Below are 22,672 nucleotides of genomic sequence, written 5' to 3' on the forward strand. Positions count from 1 at the left end.
GCTCTTTGTCCAGGAGGAAACCTTATCCATCTTTGAATTACAGTTGTCCAAGTCAACAAAGCCATCCACTTTTTAACTGCAGCCCTTTAAATTAAGATGCCTTCCCCACTCCAGCTCTCATTTTTCCAAATATTTCTAATATTTGGAACTATTTTCCAAATGTTCCCCAAGCTGTGGGATGACTCCCTTGCTGTCCCAAAGCAGGGAGACACTGCTTCAAACAGCACCAGTGCTGCCTGTTGCTGAGCTCTCCCCATGAACAGCCTGTGCTTTCCAGCAGTTCATAGAGATGACAGATGGAAAGACATTTAATTTATCCCTCTCAAACAAGGAGCACTTCTCCAGGCCTCCTCAAACAGCCAGAGGTGCCCAGAGCTTGCCAGAGCTGACAGGTTCAGACTCCGTGGTTGGACATTCCTAACACCCCAGGGCTTTGTCCAAACACCCCAGGGATTTATCCAAACACCCCAGGGCTTTGTCCAAACACCCCAGGGCTTTGTCCAAACACCTCAGCATCCCCAGGGAAGGGAGGGAAGGGCTGAGGGACACAGCAGGAGCTGCAGGCAGAGCAGTGGCACCTGCACAGTGATGATCCTGCTGGTTCTTCCAAACAGGCACATGGAAATGCACAAATTAAAAAGGGGAAATTCGCTTGTTGGAGTGCAGAGGTGGCCACAGAGATGATCCAAGGGCTGGAGCTGCTCTGGAGCCAGGCTGGAGAGCTGGGAATGTTCCCCTGGAGAAGGGAAGGATCCAGGGAGAGCTCAGAGCTCCTGCCAGGGCCTGAAGGAGCTCCAGGAGAGCTGCAGAGGGACTGGGGACAAGGCATGGAGGGACAGGACACAGGGAATGGCTTCCCACTGCCAGAGGGCAGGGATGGATGGGAGATTGGGAATTGGGAATTCCTGGCTGGGCTGGAATTCCCAGAGAAGCTGTGGCTGCCCCTGGATCTCCAGCAGTGCAGTTTTGGTTGTTTTTCAGGGTTTGTTTTTCTTTTTTTTTTAATTGAGTGTCCTTTCAGATTTGGAGTTCACTTGTGCCCAAATCCAGAGGCATTCAGAGCTCAGCTCAACACCAAAGCCAAAGCAGCTGGGTTTCATAAACATTTACTGCTGACACATGTTGGGAAGGATTTTATCTTTCTACAGCTTTCTATTCGCTAAAAAGCTGATATTCTGCACTGCTTTAACCCAGGAAAATAAAATGTAAGGGCTTTTTTAGAGATATTGGGTGGATTTTATTTTTCCCCCCACACCACAGTCTGGTGGGAATCTCTAGTTTTCCCTTTGGAAATCAGGCACATCTAGAGGCAAGACAGAGAAATGCCACACAGTAAACTTAAATACAGATATGCTCTCCCAACACCCAGAATTAAGCCATTGTTATTACACCATTCAAGGAATCCAATGACTCCTAACCATAATTTAGCTAAGATCAAGTGTAAAATCTGTTTAATAATACTCGATACATCCTCTATCCTGGAGATTATATCCTGCATTTGCAGGGCATTGACTCCATAATCTAACAGGTCTCTTCCATCTCTGACTTCTATTAGCCTATGAATTACAACAAAAGGACCATTAGGCAAACCATAATTGTGGAAACAGCCTCTGACACGTGAGACTAACTCCTGCCATGGCAGGGAAAACTAAAATTAAAACACAGACAGACAACTGAAAGGAAAGCATTCCCTTTATCAAAGTGTTAACTCGCTTGATTAAAATCAGGAAGCAAAACTCAGTAAGTCACAGAAATGGCTTTTTTTTCCTCCCCATCTCTTTGGAGAAAAGACTTTCTTTGGGCAGCACAGCACGTGCTGATTTGTCCCTGCAGGAGGGATGGGACTGGGGGGTTATTTGGGATATTTTCCATATCTGCTGCCTCTACCCAACCCAACTTGTCCTGCGCCCTGGAGCCACTTCTGCCAAGAGAAGTCACATCTTCCAGAGCTCCACCTGGGGAAGCACAAAACAACAAAGCAACCCAAAAGGCTCAGGGAGGCAGAGAGCATCCAGCCGAGGCTGCCTGGGCAGGGCTGGGAAGCACAGCCATCCTGCAGCAGCTCTGGCTAGCACACACTGCTGCAAAGGTCATCGGCTCTGCAAACACCTCAGAGCGAGAGAGGAGCTCGCCGATGGAGTCACACCCTGAGCACACGCACCGGGAATGCAGAGTGCTCCGACCCAGCAGGGCAGCAGCACAGCCACTCTGCTCCCTGCTGCAGGGCTGCCCGACGTGTCCCAGCTCGTCCTGCCTGCCAGGCCAGGCTTGGGGCTGGGCTCAGGCTCTGCTCTGCTGTGCCCTGAGAGTTGCCAGGCCAGGGCCAGGCTCACCTCTTCCCCAGGAGCTGCCCAGGTCAGGCTCTGCTCTGCTGTGCCCCAGGAGCTGCCCAGGTCAGGCTCTGCTCTGCTCTGCCCCAGGAGCTGCTCAGGCTCCATCCAGGCTCTGCTGTGCCCCAGGAGCTGTCAGGGCACTGGCCAGGCAGAAGGGCTGCCAGCACAGAAGGGTTCTTCCTCCCCCAGTGCCATCCCAGCACCCCAGGTTGGCACTGCCCAGCCATCCCACCCTGCTGGCCATGGCAGGGATGTGGTGTCACCCACCATTGACCAAAGGCCCAGGAGCCACGCTGGGGTGTGAATAGCTGAGGGAATTGCAGCACTGTTCCCTGAGCTTGGGGACACCTCACGCCATGTCCCCACACCAAGGCCTTGGTGCTCTTGGCAGCTGTGCTGCTCCCAGCTGCACAGACTGAGCCCCACAGGTAAGGCAGGGACACCCCAGGGAGTCACCTCAGTGCCATCCCGGCTGGATGTCACCCTGTGCTCAGAGCAGGGCTTGGAGGAGCAAATCAGGCTTTGGGACCAGCAGAGCACCCCCAAAATGGCACTGGAACGAGCCACTGCCAATGCCTTCCTGACAAAATCACAGCTTTCAGCTCTCCCTAACATTTCTCCAGCTTAATTAAGAAATATTTTTCACATGACCAACTGCTCCTTTTTTCCATTACTTCTAACACGACTGTTTATGCAAAACACACTCATTAAAGACAGTTCTGCAGCATCATCTCTTCACTAGCCGCGAAGAAAAAGCACGAGCTGCTGCCTTACCTTTGTACATCCTGCCTCTTCCAAGGAGCCAGGCTGGAGGAGCTGCGACCTGGAGGCAAGCCCATGGATCCATGTGCTGCACCAGGCTCTGCCAGCTGTGCTCTGCACCATGGAGCAGACTTAGAGCACATCTGCTCGCCGCTCCCAGCCCTGCGCGCCGCTCGGGCTGCCAACGTGCCTCGCCGTGCCAAGCCGGGTGGCAGAGAGGGCTGATCATTATTTATGGAACAGAGGGATATCCAGTAGGGATTAGGAGGACTCTCAAGATCACTTCTGTTTGCAACTTGAGCGGGGTTTGAAAATGGGTATTTTCAAATGGCAGCGAGCAAAATTATGCATTTCCTCCACAACGCGCTTGGAGCCACATTAACACTTTCATTTAAAAATCAGTTTTCCAAGAGGTTTAGGAGTTGGCAGCAAGTGCTCTCCATGAGCTAGAAGCGGCCACACCTGAATTATTTTCCTCATTAAAAGCAGATCCAGAGGAATATCCATGCAAAGAGCCTGTTGGCCAAACAGAACCCATGACAAAGTGAACAGCAGAGCCACTTGAGTTCAGCAGGGAAGTGTCACCTGCTGACCTCTGGGACACTTCTCTGCCATCACCGCTGCACCTCAGAGCCTCTGGCTTGGCAAACAGGCAGGAAATGATCCTGCATGGGCAGGAGGGACAGGAGGAGCTCACCAGAAGAGTGAATATTGCCTCTGTCCCAAGCACAGGCACCCCAGCACTGCCCAGCTGGTCCCACAGGCTCCAGGTGAGGACAGCCAGGCTGCTCCCAGTCACCTCCTCACCTCACAGCACATTCCCACCCCTCCTTTCATACAATCAGTAAGGCTGCAAAACACTGTGAGAGTTGGAGAAGTGCCCCAGGCTGCCCCTTTCTCACTCCTCTTTCGAGCAGGGTTTGGGGGGACAGTGCCCCACAAGTTCCAGCATGTTCCCATCTGCACTCCCAGCTCCCAGCTCTAATTCAGCCTGGAGCAGTGGATACCATGGCATGCCATCTTCTGCACCAAAAGGAAAAACTCCTATTTCATTTTCCCTTTTTCCTAAAGGAAGATCTCCCCAGTATTAATCCCTATTAACCATTGGCTCGGCTTATGAAGGACCTGGGGCCAGATGCACAAACCAGGATTCCTCCCTGGAAGCACTGACTCCATACAAACATGTGGGAATGTTCTCAGAGCCTGCACAGCCTCTGATCACCACAGAAAACCAACCTGCTCCAGGTTTCCATGGCACAGGTATTCCTGGGATTACAGCACCAGTGCTTTCTCTTCAGCCCCTGGTTTATTGAGCCTGCAACTCTCTCCCATAAGATGTCTCCAAAGGCAGAGAGCAGATGTTTGGAATTCATTTTAGCACCACCTCATTAATAGCAGGGACTTTTTCCTGATAACTTTGTCATTAATTCAAATTTGTTTTGCAAATCTGTTAAAAATACAGCTCTAAACCAAATGTGTTTTAGGGAATATGGATTTCTCACCATGGCCCTGCTGCTTACTTACAGTATTGTGAACACATGAGATGTATTTGTTTGTGTCAGGAAATGCAATGAAATAAAAATACAACAGTTCTTTCAGTTCTGAACATTCTTTCTTCAGGAATTAGCACAGAGAGTCATTTTTACAGAGGTCTTCGGGAGAAAAGACATCAGTATGTGACCTGAAATTAATTTGCAATAGGCACAACTGTGTTTTATTGCCCTTCTTCAGTCTCTCTGTTACACAGGAAATTATTCATTATATAAATAGCATGAAATCATGATTTAGGGGTGCTATTCTTTGGGACCCTCAATCATTTACATTTTATAAATATACATATAAAACGTTGTGATGCTCTGCTGACCAGCCCTGATTTCCAGCAGTTTGTTGATGCCAAATACAGACATGTCTAAGGCTGCAAAACTCATGATCAGATACTGGAAGTCACATCACTCAAAAATCCTCTCCATTCTCTTTGGAAACATCGAGGGAAAATACCCAATTTTACAGTAAAACAGGAAAAACATGTGATAACAGGCACTTAATGGCAGCTTTAGGGAAATGCTGTGTTCTGAAAACATGAAAGTCCTGAATCTTCACTAAGGAGCTGCAGACACAAATGTCCCAAAATGCTGTTTGCAGGAGCAGCCACTCCTGATTCCATGGACCCAGCAGATTCCTGCTCTTGCACTTCTGTGTTTGCCTTTTCTCACAACAGCAGAGTGAAACTGTCAAAAATAAGGATCCCAAACTTCTGAAATGGCTCTGAAAGACAATTACCCAACCACATAACGATGGCACAGATCCTACAGAAAGGACTTTTAGAGTCGTGGAGTCACAAAATCCCAGGGCGGTTTGGGTTGGAAAGGACCTTTTCCCATCCCACTGTCCCAGGTTGCTCCAAGCCCCATCCAGCCTGGCCTGGAGCACATCCAGGGATCCAGGGGCAGCCAGGGCTGCTCTGCAGAGTGGCAGGGAGTGAGTGGAGAGAAAAACAGGAGAAATATTTGGGACCAAAAAATGTCAACCCATCCAAACACAGGACAGACGGGAAGAGAACAAGATTGAGAAGCAATCCTACAGAAACAGCCATGAGGAGCTCAGGAGGAGCAGTGCCTGGAGCTGTTCCAAACCCCTGCAGAGCCGTCTCTCAGCAGGGCAGTGCCCGTGGTGCCCACCCTGGGCAGCACAGAGTCACACTGGGCACCCGGGGGGCTCTGGCCTTCCCTCCTCCCCAGAGCAGGAGCTTTCTGGGCTGCAGCATCCCTGCCCTGGCCCTCCTCCCTGCCCAGAGCAGGAGCTTTCTGGGGTGCAGCATCCCTGCCCAGCTCCTCCAGCGCTGTCGTGGCACTGCTCTGCCTGCCGAGCCAGAGCAAGCACAGCCAGGTGGAAACGAAGGTTGTGCTGTTGATGTGAGCAGCACAGCCATCCCCTGGTGACGGTGGCTGTGCTGCACACCGTGACCCCAGCCCATCCCTGGCTGCCGGTGACGTTCCCTCCCCGGAGTCACAACATTTCCAGAGGGGCTGACGGCGGCTGCTCCTCCCGCAGCTGAGCTCCGCATCCTTGGCCTTTCAAGTTTAGCTCCAGAGCTTGTCGCTTCCCTTTATTTCTCTGTGAAGCAGCTGGAGGGGTCTGGGGCTGAGCTTGGTCCTTTTCAAGCTCCCAGAGCCGAGCCAGCGCCGCAGGCCTGCCCTGTCCCTGCTGAGCCCAGGGAGTGCCACCAAAACTGAGCTCTGACAGCATCCCGGGACTGCTTCAGCACCCCAACACTGCTTCAGCACCCAGCCCTGCTTCAGCACCCCAACACTGCTTCAGCACCCCAACACTGCTTCAGCACCCAGCCCTGCTTCAGCACCCCAACACTGCTTCAGCACCCCAACACTGCTTCAGCACCCCAACACTGCTTCAGCACCCCAACAACACTGCTTCAGCACCCCAACACTGCTTCAGCACCCCAACACTGCTTCAGCACCCCAACACTGCTTCAGCACCCCAACAACACTGCTTCAGCACCCCAACACTGCTTCAGCACCCCAACACTGCTTCAGCACCCCAACACTGCTTCAGCACCCAGCCCTGCTTCAGCACCCCAACACTGCTTCAGCACCCCAACACTGCTTCAGCACCCCAACAACACTGCTTCAGCACCCCAACACTGCTTCAGCACCCCAACACTGCTTCAGCACCCCAACACTGCCAGCACTCCGGGACTGCACAGCCCAGCCATCCTCACAAGTAGTTCTGGGTGGGAACACACAGGACACCTTGCTGTTTGTTTTGTCCCTGTGTCACAGCTCAGTGTCATTGTCTGCAGTTCTGACTGGGGTGCTGCAATGTGTCGTTTGTATGGAACATTAAAATGGTAGAATAAATACAATTTTGGATGTTTTTCTTTGTAGCAAACCAAATTAGTCCAGAAAAACGAGCTAAGTAACATTATTTAGTGCTTTTTAACACATGCAAGTCCCCGTGACTTCAGTAAGACATCCAACAAGCATTAAAAGCTGGGTTTGCTGGTGCTGTAGAACACATCCATCCTATTAAAGCCATTAATTCAGCCAGAGCAGCTGCCCAGAACACACAGCAACACCAGGGCCTGCCAAACCCCACCCCAGTGACCTCCCCAGCGCAGGCAGGGGCACCAGGCTCCAGCCCCCAAAAGGGTTACACAGCAAAGCTGAGTGTCCACACACAAAACTCCAGCAAACATCACTTCTCCCAAACAGAAACATTCCTCTGGATGAAACTCTTCCTCCTCATGCAAGCAGCTCAGTTGCAAATGAGGGAGCTGAGGAGGAAAATGTGAAGTGACCAAAACATCTGGATTTCATTGTAGAAATTCTCATCTTAATTATAGTCCCAAATTACAAATGAGATTTGGTTTCCTAAAGAAAATTATAATGATATGAATAAAAATTAGAAATTCTCTGACTAGGGAAGATGCCTGTTCAATGAGCTGTGCAGTTTACACTTGTCCAAAAGCAGATTTTTCCCTCAGTCCCTCAGCCTGGCACCTTCCCCGTGGTGCAGCAAACACCGTGCTGGGAGCTCGAGCAGCCCCAAACCTCCTCCCTGGCTCCAGCAGGGCTGCCCTGCTCATCTGCTAATAAACCAAATGCATTTCTATTCCATCAGCACGAAGCTCCAGCTATGCAGACATCCCTCACCCTCGGATCCTCACGGATCTGCAGGCTGGACACTCTGCTTTGGAAGGAGAGCACAAAGCACCTGTTTTGTCTAAACGAGCTCTCCTGGTCATCCTTGCACCCCACGAAATGCAAGAATCCAATTGAAACGCAACAATGCCACTGTTTTGATAGACACATAATTTGAAATAAGATAATTTTTTAAAAACAAGCAAATTGACCCACAAATCTTGAGCTCCTCTGCAGATCCACCCTCATGCCTGCAACTCACAACACCAGAGAAGGAAACGATTTACAGCTAAAACAGGGGAGCAGAGACAGGAGGAAATCAGGAAAACAGAGAAAGCACACCATATAGAAAATGTCAAATATGTCAAAACATTCATGAATACCAACATCTCCCTCTGCACCATCCCCAGCTGCAGAGGTTACTTAGGGCTAACATTTCAGCAAGTGCAGATTATGCAGCGCGGGGTTTACTTATACATAAAAAATCAGCTACAGGTGCATCCAAGGTGCTTTTATGTACGCAGCCAGTCCGGGGATTTCTCCCACTAAAGAACAGTCAGGAGGGTAAAATTACACAAAACACGAATTTCCCGGCTCTGACCACCCCAGATGTAAATTCCTGCTGGCTGCTCGCGGTGCCCCTGATGCACACAACGAGGATAATTAGGCAAAGGACCGAAAGCAACTGTTGCCGATTGCATTCCCAGACTGACAAAGCTGCACGGGGCTCCTGCCTGCAGCAGTTCACCTCCTGGAAAGGTGGATTCGGAAATGGAGCGACACCTCCTCATCCCCGAGCCACCGAATGTGAGTTCCACCCGCCCAGCTTGGTGGCACTCGGAGCTCAACACACCCAGGACAACATCACATCGTGCAGGCCCTCCGAGAAACACGGCTGGAGTTAAGTGTCACCAGTGGAATACGATGGGCTGTGTAAGCAGCAAACGCCTGACCTGAGTTCACCCCCAGTTGGTTTGTCAGGTTTGGAAATCTTGGCATATTTGGGAAAATTGTGCCTCGGTGTGACCTCCTCACCCATCCGCAGCAGGGGGAGAAAGGTGCTCAGCTCTGGAGAGGAGCAGCCAGAGCTTCCCCTGCCTGGGCTTTGCTGAGGACACCAAGTGACTTCCAGACAAAGCAAACAGACTCCTTTCTTACACCTCGGTGCAGCACAGGAGTAACTCCACAGAAAAGTGTGCAATTGTGTGAGCAAAACAAAAAGGTGGGTTCAGATCAGCCCAGTAAGGAGCTACAAAACCTGAAGCTCCGAGGGAACAAACCCACTGGACGGTCTGGCTGCTCCTCTCACGAGCCCAGCAGAACGAGCAGTAACAAATTCCAGCAGCAGCACCGAGCTAAAATAATTAAGATAACTATTGATCTGGAATATTGCAAGCCTAGGGAAGTGAAATCTTTTAATAAATCCTCCCATTGATACCACCAGTTAAAAATTATTCCTTCAGCTCCACATTCTGCATTGAGCTCCCACTCCAAACATTTTTCTGAATGTCTCTATACAGTGCCCAGTGTTTCTTTCCTCTTCCTTGCTCTCCTGCCTTGCTGGAGCCTGCAGAACAAGGCGAGCAGGAGCCGAGGGAGCACGGAGGCTCTGGCAGCACTCTCCTCTCCAGCCTGCCCTTGAAACAAGACCCCCGAGCCCCTGGAAGCCTCCCCTGCTGTGTTCCCTGCCCGGGCCGGGGTCGGCAGCTCCCTCCAGCCTTTGCTCCATGCTCGCTCCCTCTGCACGCTCAGCCGCAGCCGGAGCTCAGCCGGGCTGGGGAGATGGGAGAAGCCTGCGGGGAGAGGAGGTGACCGAAGGAAAGCCGAGGCAGGGGTGGAATGGCCGCCCGGGAAAGATAAATTCTGCTTTCCCCAGGTGCGGAGGGTGAAACCTGTTAGAAAAGTTACTGCAAAAGACGCTGAGGAAAGGGTGGAAGCAGCTGATTTCTGGGATGAATTGGGAGCAGCTGGGGGGGATATTTAAAGGGAGCTAGAGTTGTTAAACTCTTTCTATAAACTGTTTTTTTTTTCTCTTGCATTTTAAAACCCTTCTATAACATAGACATTTACACTTTCATATCTATTTACACATATTTAGGGAATGTCTTTACTCTCCCTATGTATTTAGGGGCTATCTGTATTCCATCTGCACTATTTCGGTTAAAATCACAATGGCTCCAGCCCTGCGCCCGTGGCAATCCCTAACTCAAAACCCCTCTCAGCATAAATTAAGCAGCACCTTCTCTGCCCCAGCCCCGCTCCTTGCCCCCCCACAACACCCGCCTGCCAGGGGATCGGCTTTTGTTCCTTCTTACAACTCTTTATTTTAGGAATTTTTCGCCTGACCGAGCCGCAGAGCCCCTTCCCCGGCTAACCGGGTGCTCGGGGCTTGCCCGCAGAGCCGCGGATCGCAGCCGCCGGCAGCACCGGGGTGGGGATGAGGCACCGGGGTGGGGATATGGCACCGGGATATGGCACCGGGATGGGGATATGGCACCGGGATATGGCACCAGGATGAGGCACCGGCATGGGGATGTGGCAGCGGGATGGGGGTGCTGCACCGGGATATGGCACCGGGATGGCGATATGGCACCGGGATGGGGATGAGGCACCGGGATGCTCCCCGCCAGCTGCGGGAGAGGCTGCCCGTCAGCCGTGCCCGTGGGGTTTCGGGTCGGGCAGCGCGGAACGCGTGGCGGAGAGAGGAGTAGAACCGATCTCGGGAGTGGCAGCCCCCAGCCTCCCACGGGCGGTATTTCGTCTCCCCGAGGTGAGGGGCTGAAGTTCCCTTGCCCCGGCCGAAGCCCCGGATTTTGGGCTCCTGCTCCCTCTCCACCCGCGAGCTCATCGCGCTGCCCGGGCGCGGTGGCGGTGTCGGTGCTGTCGGTGTCGGTGCGGCGGGGCTCGGAGCGGCTGCAGCCCCGGGGCTTTGGGGTCCCGGCACCCCGCACCCCGCTCTGCCCCGAGCTGCCCCGTCCTGCCCCCAACCCCTCCGCCGCCGCGAGGGCAGCTTTGGGGAATTCAACTCCCTCATTCAAGGCGTTTTCCTGAGGAATTAGCCCCTCCGCCAAAGGGATGCGCCTGAGCGAACGGCGGCGCGGGAGGAGGGAGAGCGGGATGGAGGTGGCAGGACGCGGGACTGCTGCGGGGTCTGGCTGCGGCGGGGACCGAGCGTGGCCAAACCTGCGAAAGCACCAACCTCCGAGCCGCGGCTTTCCCTCCTCTTCCTCCCGCCGAGCCGGCGGCACCGAGCGGCAGCGCCGCGGCCATCGCCGCTCCGGGATCGCCGCACGGGCAGAGGCTTTTGTCCCCCGGGCGCGGCGGAGGCTGCCGGAGGAGCTTCGCACTTCGGCAGAAAGGAGACGAAATTCGATTCGTTTACATGTTTTATTGTTGTAAACATTAAAATTGTCTTTCTCAAAGAAAGAGTTCTCGGGAGAAAAAATAATCATAATAATAATAATTATAATAATCCGCGTTTCTAACTGTCGTACACCATATTAAAAAAAGGCAGCGACTTTCCCGTGTGCCAAACCGGGGTATACAAAGAAAAATACTACAGAATATGGCAATATTAAAAATATTACTCGAACATAAAATAATATATTAACCGACGATTTTTAGACATAAAAAAACAAACGGAACAAAACAAACCAAAAATTCAAAGTGCTCAGTAATTTCCAGGGAGTTATGTATAGTATAAGCACTCTGGAAACAGTCAAAAGCTGCTGCATGCAAGATCTGTTTAGCTTTAGACAACAAAATAATCAAGATATAAACTTCTTCTTTAATCAACATCAACAGTACATACAACACTTACAAACAAGGGGTGTCGGGCGGTGTTTACAAACACTATGTGTCCCTTTGGGGGGAATTCCGGGGTAACACTTGTGCCCACCTATTTTACAGTTGAGAAAATGTTTGAAGCTTAGATAACTACCAGTCTTTATAAAAGCTACCAGACTACATAGTGTCTGAAATACTATTTATAGAATATAGACATTACTGAAATAGCAAGTGCCTATAACATTGTCACCCTGGAATCGTCATGCTTCCCTGGTATGGACGGATTGGGTTTTCCTTTCTATAATTCTCTTTTTTTTTTTTTTTTTCTTTTTTAGCTTATTTTTTTCCAAACACATTTAGCTTTCACTTTTAATTTATTTTTATTTTTTTAGAATTGTTTTCCATGTTTCATCATAAATAGGCACAGAATAATTTTTTAAAAAGCCAAACTGCATCTGATAAATTTACAAGCCTTCGCCTTCATTAATGCCACGCCACCCACACAATGTTTGGGGTTTGGGTATGTTACAGCTTTCTTTTACAGCAGAAAACTTTAGTCTTTAGGAGGGTGAGACTTGTGGGTCACCTCAACCTCGGGTTTTTCACCGCATGAGTCTGAGCCTGACAGGCTTGTCTTTCGCACCAGAAGTCCTTAATAATAAATTCATTTAGAAGCTGATAATAAAAAGTTTATACCATGGTATTTGTGTAGTCCATGAGCTGCATCCATGATGCCCCAGAGCCAAAATGCCCATCGCGTTGTGCCTGCAGGAGTTTGCACCACTGGCTGGGTGGGAGCTCTGGGCCCAGACCAGCTCCCCTTCAGGCAGCTGGAGCTTCTCCTCGGGTCAGTGGAAGCGCACGGGAAGAGTCTTAAAAAGGTAAAGTGTCCAGAAAAAGTTTGTCAATTATTGCTGGCGGTGGCACCAAGTCTTCCAGTTTCAGGTAGAAAATGCGCTGCAGCCCCTGTGTGCAAAGCGTGCGGAGTTCGGGGAGCTTCCCCAAGAGTTTGGACAAGTAGTTGGGGCGATTCAGCCCCCCGTTATTGAAAGTCACGTGGTCTTTGAGACAATTTACAATCTTGTTCTGAAGCTCTTCCACCCTCTTGGGTTCCTTGAGCCCGTGCCTCTCTGCAAAGAGAAGGGTGTGGGACGTGATGGGTCTGACACGGAGAAAGGCAGGCAGGGGACAGGAGCGGGGCTGGGCAGGGATGAGGGGACACTGACCTGTCACCATGGCCAGGGCAGCGATGCAAGAGAAGGCAGAGATGTCGATGTTCATGTTTTGCAAGTTGGAGGAAAATTCCACGATGGAATCGATCCATTCCCCAAAGCCACGGACACACTGCAACCGGTGCAGGACCACCCCGTTGCAGAAGATCAGCTTCCCCTCCACGGGGTTGGACCTGGAAGGAAGGGGACAACCCCAAAATGAACTGATGGATGGATGAGAGAGGCAGGAAAATTAGACAGAAAGAGAAAAAGGAGGAAAAGAAAGACAGAAGAGAAAGACAAAAGGAGAAAAGAAAGAGAGAATGAGTGAAAGGAAGAAAGCAAGAAAAATGAGGAGGGAGAGAAAGAAGGGAAAGAAAGTCAAAGTAGAGAATGAAAGAGAAAAAAAGAACAAGAGAGAACAGGAAAGAAATAAAAAAATAATAAGAAAGGAGATGATGGGGGAGAAAAGCTAAACAACTAATTACTTGAGGAGCAATAAATGAAGGATTTAAGAGGCACCTAATTACCGAGGAGTTAATAAAATGCAGATCAGTGGACCTTGAAAGGGTCTGACTCCCCGCCCGCCCCGCGCTGCCCCGACCCCGCTCACTCACCTGTACGCCAGCCGCAGCACGAACAGCTCCAGGAAGGCAGACTCGAAGAGCAGGTCCTGGTCCGTTTTGGGGAGGTCAGTGAAGCCGGGGATTTTTTCCGCCCACCCTCGGATGATCTCCATGGAGCCGGTCAGGAGATCGTAGAACTGCTGGATGTGCTGGGTGTCGTCACCGCTCAGCTGGTAGTCGGGGTTAGCCTGGAACTGGAAATTCATTTTAAAAAGCACTTAATGAGGTTCTCTAAAGTCTATAACCCGTGAAATTGCTCACCCCGTCCCTGGCCGGCGAGTGGGCTGGGATAACAATTAAACCTCTCTCTGACCGGTGAGGAAATTAGATGTTCCGGGGCAATTAATTCGATTAGGAACGGCGCTCCGAGGCTGCCGCTCTCCGTGCGCGGGGAGCTCGATCCCGGGGCGGGGCTGAGCCGAGCCCTGCGTCCCGGCGGGGCTGAGCCGAGCCCTCCGTCCCGGCGGGGCTGAGCCGAGCCGAGCCGAGCCCCGGGCAGGCTGAGCCGAGCCGAGCCGAGCCGAGCCGAGCCCCGCCGGCCTCGCCTGTCCCTCCCTCCCCGGGCGGCGGCGGCGGGGTCCCTCCGCGAGCTCGGTGCCGCTTACCCGGGAATAGTCCAGGCTGGTCATAGCCGGGTTGGAGTCGACATGGGCTCTCACCAGCGCACTGATCAGACTCACCGGGGGAGAGGGGGGAGAAGGCTCCTGGGGGCTCTTCGGTTTGGACGGCAAGCGGCCCCGCCGGCCTTTTAGGCTGTCTGTGCGCACCACTGCAAGAGACACGGGTCAGCCCGGGATGGCCCCGCGGGGCGCGCTGGCCACTCGCACGGACACACGGACGCTCGGACACTCACCCTCCTTGACCATGCCGACGGCCAGGCACTTCTGGAAGCGGCAGTACTGGCAGCGGTTGCGGCGGCGCTTGTCCACCGGGCAGTTCTTGTTGGCCAGACAGACGTACTTGGCGTTCTTCTGCACGGTGCGCTGCGGGCCGCGGGGACAGCGACAGGGACAGGGGACACACACGGCGTCAGCGCCGGCACGGGCTGTGCGCCCCGCGCCGCTCCCGCCTGCAGCTGCTTTGACCTCCTTTCCCCTTCATTCTCCTTTCGCTTTTCCCCTCTTTATTTTTTTCCGGTTTTCCGCTTTATTTTCTTTTTCCCTTCGTTTTCTTTTCCCGGTTTTAATTCTCCCCCCCCCTTATTTTATTTTCCCTTTTTTATCTTTATTTTTCCTCTTTTCTATCTTTATTTCCCTTCCCTTTCCCCTTCTTTTTTCCCTTTAATCTCTTCTCCCTTTAAAATTTTTCTTTTCTATTATTTCCATTATTCCCCTTTTCCATTTTTTCTTCTTACCTTTTAAGATCTTTTTTCCTTTCCCCCCTTTATTTCCTTTTGCCTTTTCCCCTTTTATTTCCTTTTCCCCCTGTATTTAATTTCCTTTTTTTCCCTCTATTTCCTTTTCCTTCCCCCCCGCCCCGTCTTTTTTTTTTTTACTTTCCAGGGCATTTAACAGGAGAAAATTGACAGCGTTAACATCCAAGCTAACCTCGCAGCTCCTAGCCGTGTTTTATATGCCAAGAGGAGGGAAAGAGACGCTCGGTAAATACAAATCCGTGGGCATTCATATTATTTACATTCCTTGGAGACCTTCTCTATTTAAAATGATAAGATTATTCAATCAGGATGGTGAAATAAAGAGATCACTTAATTTTACCACAGGGAATTCTGTTCCACATGGTTAGCTCAGACGCAGTTCTCTGTCCTAACGGATTTCCATCTGCGGGCTCCTGGCCCCGCAGGGTCCCCCGCTGCCCCTCGCCCTGCCCGTGCCCTGCCTGCCGCTGCCCTGCTCTCCTGCCCGCTGCCCGCTGCCCACACCTCTGCCCGCTGCCCTGCTCTCCTGCCCGCTGCCCACACCTCTGCCCCGCCGCCCCGCTCACCTTGAAGAAGCCCTTGCAGCCCTCGCAGGTGCGCACGCCGTAGTGCTGGCAGGCCGCGTTGTCGCCGCACACGGCGCAGAGCCCCTCGTTGGAGGGAGAGCCCCGGGAGGGCGGCGAGGGCACCTGGCTGTCCAGCAGCTGCGGTGCGTGGCCGAGCTGCAGCCCGGGGAAGGCCATGGAGGGCTGCTTGCGGATGGGGTTGGGCACGGCGAAGGCCTGCCCGTCCACGCCGTGGTGCGCCCCGGCGGGCTCGGGGTTCATGGGGACGTGCAGCGGGCCGTCGAAGCGCATCTGGCAGCTGGACACGGGCGTGCCGGGGGGAGACTGCTTGAAGGAGAACAGCGACAGGCGCGACACGGGCGTTTTGCGCTGCTCGATCATGTGCGTGGTGGCCACGTAGTTGGGGTGGAAGTTGTGCAGGGAGCCGGGGTCGTCCCACACGGGGCCGTGCTGCACCTGGAAACCGGGCGTGGAGGGGGTCGGGGGCGACGAGGGCTTGTAGTAGACGGAGCCCGAGTGGGACATCATCTCCTCGGACTGGGGGGGCAGGTGACCGTGCTGCTGGTAGCCGTGCATCTGAATGTCTTCCACCTTAATGGAGGACTGCTGTCCCGACAGGGGCATTTGGTACAAGCACGGGGGCTTCACGTCGTAGCTCGTGTTGTAGTTGTCCATAAAGGTACTGAAGCTGGGGAGAGAAGTGGTGGCGGTGATTTCGGTGTTGGTGAGGTCCATGCTAAACTTGACAAACTCCGGAGTTAGGAAATCGGAGCTGTATTCTCCCGAGGAGTGGTAGCTGTAGCTCTGGGAGGCCGGGCTGGCTCCTTGAGGCGAGGACCCATACTGAGCCTGAACGCAGGGCATGGCTGCAAACGAAACAGCGGCAGGTAGACTCGGCCCGCGCCGCCCCGCACCGCCCCGCGCCGGGCACCGGCGGCTGCGGGACCGAGCGCCGGGACCCCCCTGCCCCGCCGGGGCTGCCGGGGCCGCGGAGCCGCGGGGACGGAGCGCACCAACCTTCAGCCGAGGGAGCGGCGTTTTCGGGGCAGCCGAGGGCGGACAGCGTCGGAGCGCGGCGGGGAGCGAGGTGTCCGCGGGTTCAGAGCGCGGCGGCTCCAGCCTGCCCGGCGCGACGGCTGCGAGAGACACACGGACCCGCCGGTGAGCGGACGGACACACGGACACACAGACCCGCCGGTGAGCGGACGGACACACGGACCCGCCGATGAGCGGACGGACACACGGACACGCGGACCTGCTGGCGAGCGGACGGACAAACGGACCCGCCGGTGAGCGGACGGACACACGGAGCCGCCGATCGGGCAGCAGCGGCGGGGGACTGACATGGAAACCCGCTGGTGCGGAGACAGACACACGGACCCGCCGGTCAGGCAGCCCAGGCGGGCAGCAGACACGCGGAGCCGCCTGTGCGGAGACAGACACACGGAACCGTCGATGCGGGGACAGACACACGGAGCAGACGGTGCGAGAACAGACACGCGGAGCCGCCGGCGCGGCTGCCCAGCTCTGGGGGAACCCCACCTGCGGACCCCACGGGCTGCGGGAGCGGTGCCGGGACAGGGCCACCCCGCGCCCCCGGAGGAGCAGGTTCGGGTTCGGTTTGGGCTCTTTTCTCGGCAAGCGGGCAGGACGCTCCCCGCGGGCGAGCTGTCACCGGCACCGGGTGCCAGGTTCCCTTCTCCATCCCCGTCGGGAAGCCGCGGCGCGTCCCCCGGGAGAGCGGGCGAGGCGCGGGGCTCCCGGCGCGGAGCTGCCGGCACCGGAGCGAGAGCGGCTGACAGCCAGCCCGGGCGGACCCGGCTCGGCGCGGCAGCTACGCGGGTGACGAGCGCCCTCGGGCAGCCCGATCCGTCCCGTCCGGGGACCCCGAGCGGGACCCGCGGGCAGGTGGCACGGCACGGCACGGGGCGGGACGGGAGCGGGGCGATGCCGCGCCTCGCGCGCGGGACCCCGTGCGGGGAGCGGGGCGCGGGAGGCGGAGCGGCGGGGCACTCACCGGGGAGCGGAGCGCGGCGCGGGGCGCGGGGCGCGCATCCAAGTGCGGGCGGTACTGACGCGCGGTGCGGGCGGGCGCGGCGCACGGCGGCGGCGGCGGCGCGGGCGGCCGGACTGTGCCCGCCCGCAATGTGCCTTTGTTTATGTGGCCGCGGCCGCCGCCGACCAACGTGCGCCGCGAGCCCCCGCGCGTCACAGCGCGTCAGCACCGCCCGCCAATGGGCGCCGCCGGGGGCAGAGCCGGACACGCCCCGCCCGCGCGCCAGCGCGCCCTTTTGGTAAGTTTCCGACCGCTGACGTCACGCGGGAACACGCCCCGGCCACGCGCGGAGCGGGGGCGTGGCCTCATTTGCATGGGGCGGGGCATCCCGCCCACCCGCGCGCGTCACCGTGACGCGCACCCCGGAATAGTGCGCGCGGCCGCGACCCCAGGGCTGGGGGACAGAGCCGGGATGGGGACAGAGCCGGGATAGGGACAAACCCGGGATAGGGATAAACCCGGGATAGGGAAAAACCCGGGATGGGGATAAACTCTGGATAGGGACAGACCCGGGATGGGGACAGACGCGGGATGGAGACAAACTCGGAATGAGGACAGACCCGGGATGGGGACAGACCTGGGATGGGGACAAACCCTGGATGGGGACAAACCCCGTCTGGGGACAAACCCAGGCAGGGCACTCCCGCGGCCCCGAGCGGGGAGCGGAGCAGCTTTCAGTCACCGCCACCTCCTACGCGCTGAGTGCAACGCGCCAGCGCTTCCACTGCCCACCCGCGATTTAGGCAGATTTTAGTCTATTTTGTGCTATCCATAATTATTTTATTTTATTTTATTTTATCTTATTTTTCGTTTTATTTTATATATTGTATTAATTTAATTTTATTTATATCTTGGATTTCGTTATTGTATTATTTTAATTATTTTTATATATTTTTATTTGTTATTAATTTAATTTTTATGTTCTTTCTATTTCTATTTGTTTCATTGCTTAATTTAATTCATTACTTTCGGGGTTTTAGCTTTTATTTGGTGTTTTTTGTTTTATTTAATTTATTCAATTTTCTTGTTCTTATTTATTTTCGACTTATTTATTTATTTAAATTTCCTTTATTTATTTAAATGGCTGATGTGTGTTTATGTAAATGCACATTGTTGGGTTTTTTTTCTTAGATTACCTTATCTGTCCCTCAGCAGCACCCCCAGCGCCCTCTGTTCCCATCACTGCCAGCCCAAGCCCAGGCTGGTGTGACCGGGGAGGTGACAGGGGGACACAAAGCAGAGCTGGCTCAGTGCGGTTCAGGGCGTTTATTAAACACCAACCCGGACTGTCAACTCCCAGCTCCATCCGGCAGCCACGGACACTGGGATGAGGAGGACGCTCGGCCTCCTCCAGAGCAGGCTCTGCTCACCGAGCAGGGATTTCCCGCTGCCGCGTTCCAGCCTGGAAAAAAGGACAGAAAAAGGACAGAATCACGCGGGTGGCTGAAGGACAGTTCCCCGAGCAGCCGGGTGGGAACATCCCTGCCCATCCCGGGCCAGCCCGGCTGCTCCAGGAGCCTTTCCTCGGCAGTGCTGCGGGATGGAGCACCGAGAGGCACAAGGGCTGTGAAATGGGACCCGGGATAAAACCCCAGGAGGAAACCCCAGGAGGAAACCCCAGGAGGAAACCCCAGAGCCCCAAAGCCGTGCAGCCTCACCCCGACAGCCAACACCTTCCTCCCAAACTCCCTGCCTGCCGACAGCCCTGCCAAGCACTGGAACAGGGATGTTTGCTGGGAACTGGATGTTCCTTCCCACCCCGCTCCTCTCACTGGAGTCACCATCAGTGCCTTCCACAATCACCAGAGACACCCAAACACCCAAGATAAACTGTGCCACCCCGAGAGAGTGCCCGGCCCTGCGGCTGTGCTCCCCTGCCCTGCGGCTCTGCTCTCCTGCTCCAGCAGGGTGAGGTGGTGAAGACCTGCAAGGAAATGCCCCGAGGCTGTGGACACCACTGAGGGCTGCTCAGAACAGCATTTTCCAGGGTCGTGGTGCTGCGTTGGGTTTGTCTCCATGAGGTTCACTCAAAGGCTGCTGGAGGAGTTCAGCCAATTTCCCTTCAACTTCCCCCCTTCCCAACCATCAGCAGCTCAACACCCCAACAGCTCGTCCAGGCTAAGCTCAACACCACACCAACTTCCAGCCAAGGCCCTTATAGGGCTTAAGTGATACATCTAATTACCATATCCTTAGAATAGATGTAATATAAATTTCATTACTCACTTAAAAGTTCTAAAGTTAACAGCATAAACTTGAAGTTGAGTAATTAAGTAATCCTTATATAGACACTTATTAAAGTATTTATACATATTATCTTAAATCTACATCTATCATTTTGCCAATTAAAATTAGGACTTTAATTGCAATTAAGTAATTTAATTGCCAATTGAACAGCAAAATTGCTAAGTGACTAATTTTAATGCCTATTTTAATTACCAATCATGACTGGGGAGGGAGCTAATCAAGCAGTATCAGAGTAATGATGTGAAAAAAGCAGAGAACAAACATTCCAGACTCCATGCTTTTAAAAAAGAACTCCAAATTAAATAACTGCAAACACAATTCCAGACATGTGGGGAAATGCTGGATTTGGGTATCTGAACACAGGAGCACAAAAAACCGTGTTTAATTACAGACAGTGTCGCTCCTGCCCCAAAGTGCTGATGGTGGAGTGCTCTGTGTCCCTTGGCTCTGCCTCGGTCCCTGAGGCAGGGTGGGAGCAGGGGGTGCTCCTCACTCCCAGGATGAGCTCCTGTGGGAAAGCCAACGCCTAAACCACAGCGCTGGGGAACCAAAGACAATCCAAATCCAATCCAATCCAATCCAATCCAAGGGAACAGGGCACACGGAGAGGCCACAGGGAGCCACAGGCACTTCTGGCCCTGGGCTGCCCCACACACTCCCAAAAGTGCAAGTCCACCTTCCTGGCAGGCTGCAGTTGCCACGAGTGAGGTTTTCTAGCCCACAGCTCCCGCAGGATCAGGCACTGCAGCTGATCCCATGGGCCATGCTCTGCAACCCACCCGTGAGTGCAACTGCATCCAGAGCTGCCCACTTCCCAAAAAAACCCAAAATCCACCTCAGTCCTGGCTGTTAGTGCAGCACATGCCCAAGGAAGGGAAGTCAGGTTTTGTTTAGGATGAAGGAGAGCAGGAGCTGGTGAGCAGTTCCTGGGGTTGTTCCTTTGCTAGTAGGAAGAGTGCAAGAGGATTGCCATCAGCATGGGGAGGTTTTCATCCTTGCAGAGCCGAGGGTAGCACAGGGGTGTTCTGTCAGATTGGCAGCACTTGGGGTGCCATGGCAGCACTCGGGGTGCACTGCCAGTGCAGTGGTCAGAGCTGAGGGCAGCATGGCCAGGCAGGGTCAGCACTGTGCCCAGCAGCCCTGATCACTGCAATGCCATCAGCTCCCCCAGACACTCTCCTCGCAGGCCTGGCAGGCACGGCAAGGCTGTGTTTGTGGGGTACAGATAGAGAGGGTCCTGCAGCACCAGTGCAAGCTTCTGCCTCTGGCCCTTCCCTGCACGGGCACACTTCCACTGCTTTCACTACTCACATCCCCTGGTTAACTTGCCAAGTGCTTCAGGAGAGAGTTTTGGGAGGGAGGAGATTTGTTTCCTCTTCAACAGACCAAAAGTTTCAGAGTTATAAACAGGTGCTGATATCAAAAGACACATTGTGCACCAGTGGCTGGTGCTGCAGGACAGGGCTGCTCCCCTGCCTGGGCCGAGGGGTGAAGGAGGCACCCAGAACAGCCACCACCCATCCCTGCTTCATGGGCACAGCGCTGCAGAGGGACATCGGCACTGATGATCCAAGGGGATCACATATCAGATGGACATCCATCACTGATATCACTGAAATCCAAGGAAGGTGGGATCACTCTAGTCAGTGCCTTCCAGAGGGAAAGAGGGCTAAAGTGTCATTTTGTCCAATTTCACATGAGGTGCAAAGTCACCAAAAGGTGAACAAGGCGGCTGCCTATTGGGCACAAACCTGGTGTTGGTGTCCAGCCCTGGCAGCCCCTGGCCCTGGCACCACCAGGCATTGGCACAGGATCAGCATCCCCACGGCTGCAGCAGCAGCACCGAGCTCCCCTCTGGGCACAGCGGCAGCTCCAGCCCTGGAGCACTCATGTCCAGAGCACACCCAGGTGTTCCATGAGACCAGGCAGGCCTGACCACGGCCAGAGAGCAGCGGTGACAGACAGGGTGAGGCTGCAGTCCGTGGGAGGTCAGCTGCCCGTGTGATGTCAGATGTCACGGTGAAGTCAGAACCCTGATGGGAAGTCAGAGCATGGGGATCTCACTGCCACACTTGGATGTGAACAGGCCATCTCAGAAACACTCCATTATTCACCAGATTTCCCTAAAACTTCAAATGGAGCATTATTGTCCCTTCTTTCCTGCTCGTCCACTCCTGAAGCTCAGCCGTGCAGGTAGGATCAGCTGACATGAGGTATTTACCACGCTTATTTCCACGGATATTCTTATTAGCACGTGATAGTTCCATGGAAGCCCACGAAGCCACGTTGTCCCTGTGTCACTGCGGGCGAGCACGACGGGCCACATGCCAATCCCCTGCCCGCTCTGACAGCCCCAGGGCCCTCAACACAGAGATGTCCGCGGTGTCTGATGTCCAGCTCTGCTGACCACGTCCTTTATCCCACAGCGACGAGATCCCTTTACTGCCCGACTGCTGCTGCGGGACTGGGAGCGCGCGGAGCCGCCCGTGCTCCCGCCGGAGCTGGTGTCTGTTCCCGGGATGGCTGTGATTGATATCCCCGAGGTGAAAGGCTAAACGGCCCATATGGCGCTCGCTGCAGCCCATCTGCTCCCTGCCCAGCCGCGCCACAGCTGCCGCCAGCAACATCTGCCCGCCCGCATCCAGCTGTGCGGGCACCGCTGGCGGAGCCGCGCCGCCCCGAGCCCGCGCCTGGCTGCGGGGGCCGAGCCCCGGGACCATGCCTATCCCCATCCGTATCCCCGTCCCAGTTCCCATCCCCATTCCCGTCCCCATTCCCGTCCCCATCCCCGTCCCCATCCCCATCCCCATCCCCATCCCCATCCCCATCCCCATCCCCATCCCCATCCCCATCCCCATCCCCATCCCCATCCCCATCCCCATCCCGCCCCCCGCCCGCCCGCCGCTACCTGCCTCCGCCGCCGGCGCGGAGCGGAGCGGAGCGGGGCGGAGCGGCACGGCCGGGAGCCGCAGCCGGGACCGGAGCCCGGTGCCGGGGGCCGCCGCGCCCCCTCGCAGCTGCCGCCGCGCGTCAGCGCCCGTCACGGCCCGTC

At 54.7% G+C, this 22,672-nt stretch overlaps 1 protein-coding gene and 1 long non-coding RNA gene across 5 annotated transcripts; both read right to left on the minus strand.

Moving 5' to 3' along the window:
* Positions 1-11,126: 11,126 nt before the first annotated feature.
* NR4A2 (nuclear receptor subfamily 4 group A member 2) lies at positions 11,127-16,495 on the minus strand. 4 transcript variants are annotated; one of them, XM_085067214.1, is made up of 7 exons: positions 16,335-16,495; positions 15,774-16,183; positions 15,318-15,641; positions 14,230-14,359; positions 13,982-14,145; positions 13,368-13,570; positions 11,127-12,944 (listed from the first exon to the last, which is right to left on the minus strand). In XM_085067214.1, the coding sequence occupies exons 2-7, from the start codon at positions 16,179-16,181 to the stop codon at positions 12,413-12,415; spliced, it is 1,761 nt and encodes a 586-aa protein (XP_084923340.1). In that variant the 5' UTR covers positions 16,182-16,183; positions 16,335-16,495; the 3' UTR covers positions 11,127-12,412. The 4 variants fall into 4 exon arrangements, with proteins under 4 accessions (XP_084923340.1, XP_084923341.1, XP_084923339.1 ...); XM_085067215.1 differs by having other exon boundaries at positions 11,127-12,669; positions 12,766-12,944; positions 14,057-14,145; positions 15,318-16,183; positions 16,335-16,475; XM_085067213.1 differs by having other exon boundaries at positions 11,127-12,669; positions 12,766-12,944; positions 15,318-16,183; positions 16,335-16,472.
* Positions 16,496-18,624: 2,129 nt separating this feature from the next.
* Positions 18,625-22,383, minus strand: LOC146434974 (uncharacterized). Its single transcript, XR_014853565.1, has 2 exons — positions 21,372-22,383; positions 18,625-18,775 (listed from the first exon to the last, which is right to left on the minus strand). It is a non-coding gene; the product is annotated as an uncharacterized LOC146434974 (long non-coding RNA).
* Between the last annotated feature and the right edge of the window lie 289 nt (positions 22,384-22,672).

This window comes from Lichenostomus cassidix, chromosome 7 (assembly GCF_008360975.1).
Source record: "Lichenostomus cassidix isolate B80296 chromosome 7, HeHo_3.0, whole genome shotgun sequence".
In the NCBI taxonomy this organism is placed as follows: Eukaryota; Metazoa; Chordata; class Aves; order Passeriformes; family Meliphagidae; genus Lichenostomus; species Lichenostomus cassidix.

Bases quoted from the DNA above. Each gene is read 5' to 3' on its own strand.
- NR4A2 (XM_085067212.1), bottom strand. From the start codon at position 16,181: ATGCCCTGCGTTCAGGCTCAGTATGGGTCCTCGCCTCAAGGAGCCAGC. The intron at 14,360-15,317 runs GTGAGCGGGGCG...CGCGGCCCGCAG, and splicing joins GCTGCAAGGGCTTCTTCAAG to CGCACCGTGCAGAAGAACGC. The intron at 13,571-13,981 runs GTAAGCGGCACC...ATGAATTTCCAG, and splicing joins CCAGCCTGGACTATTCCCGG to TTCCAGGCTAACCCCGACTA.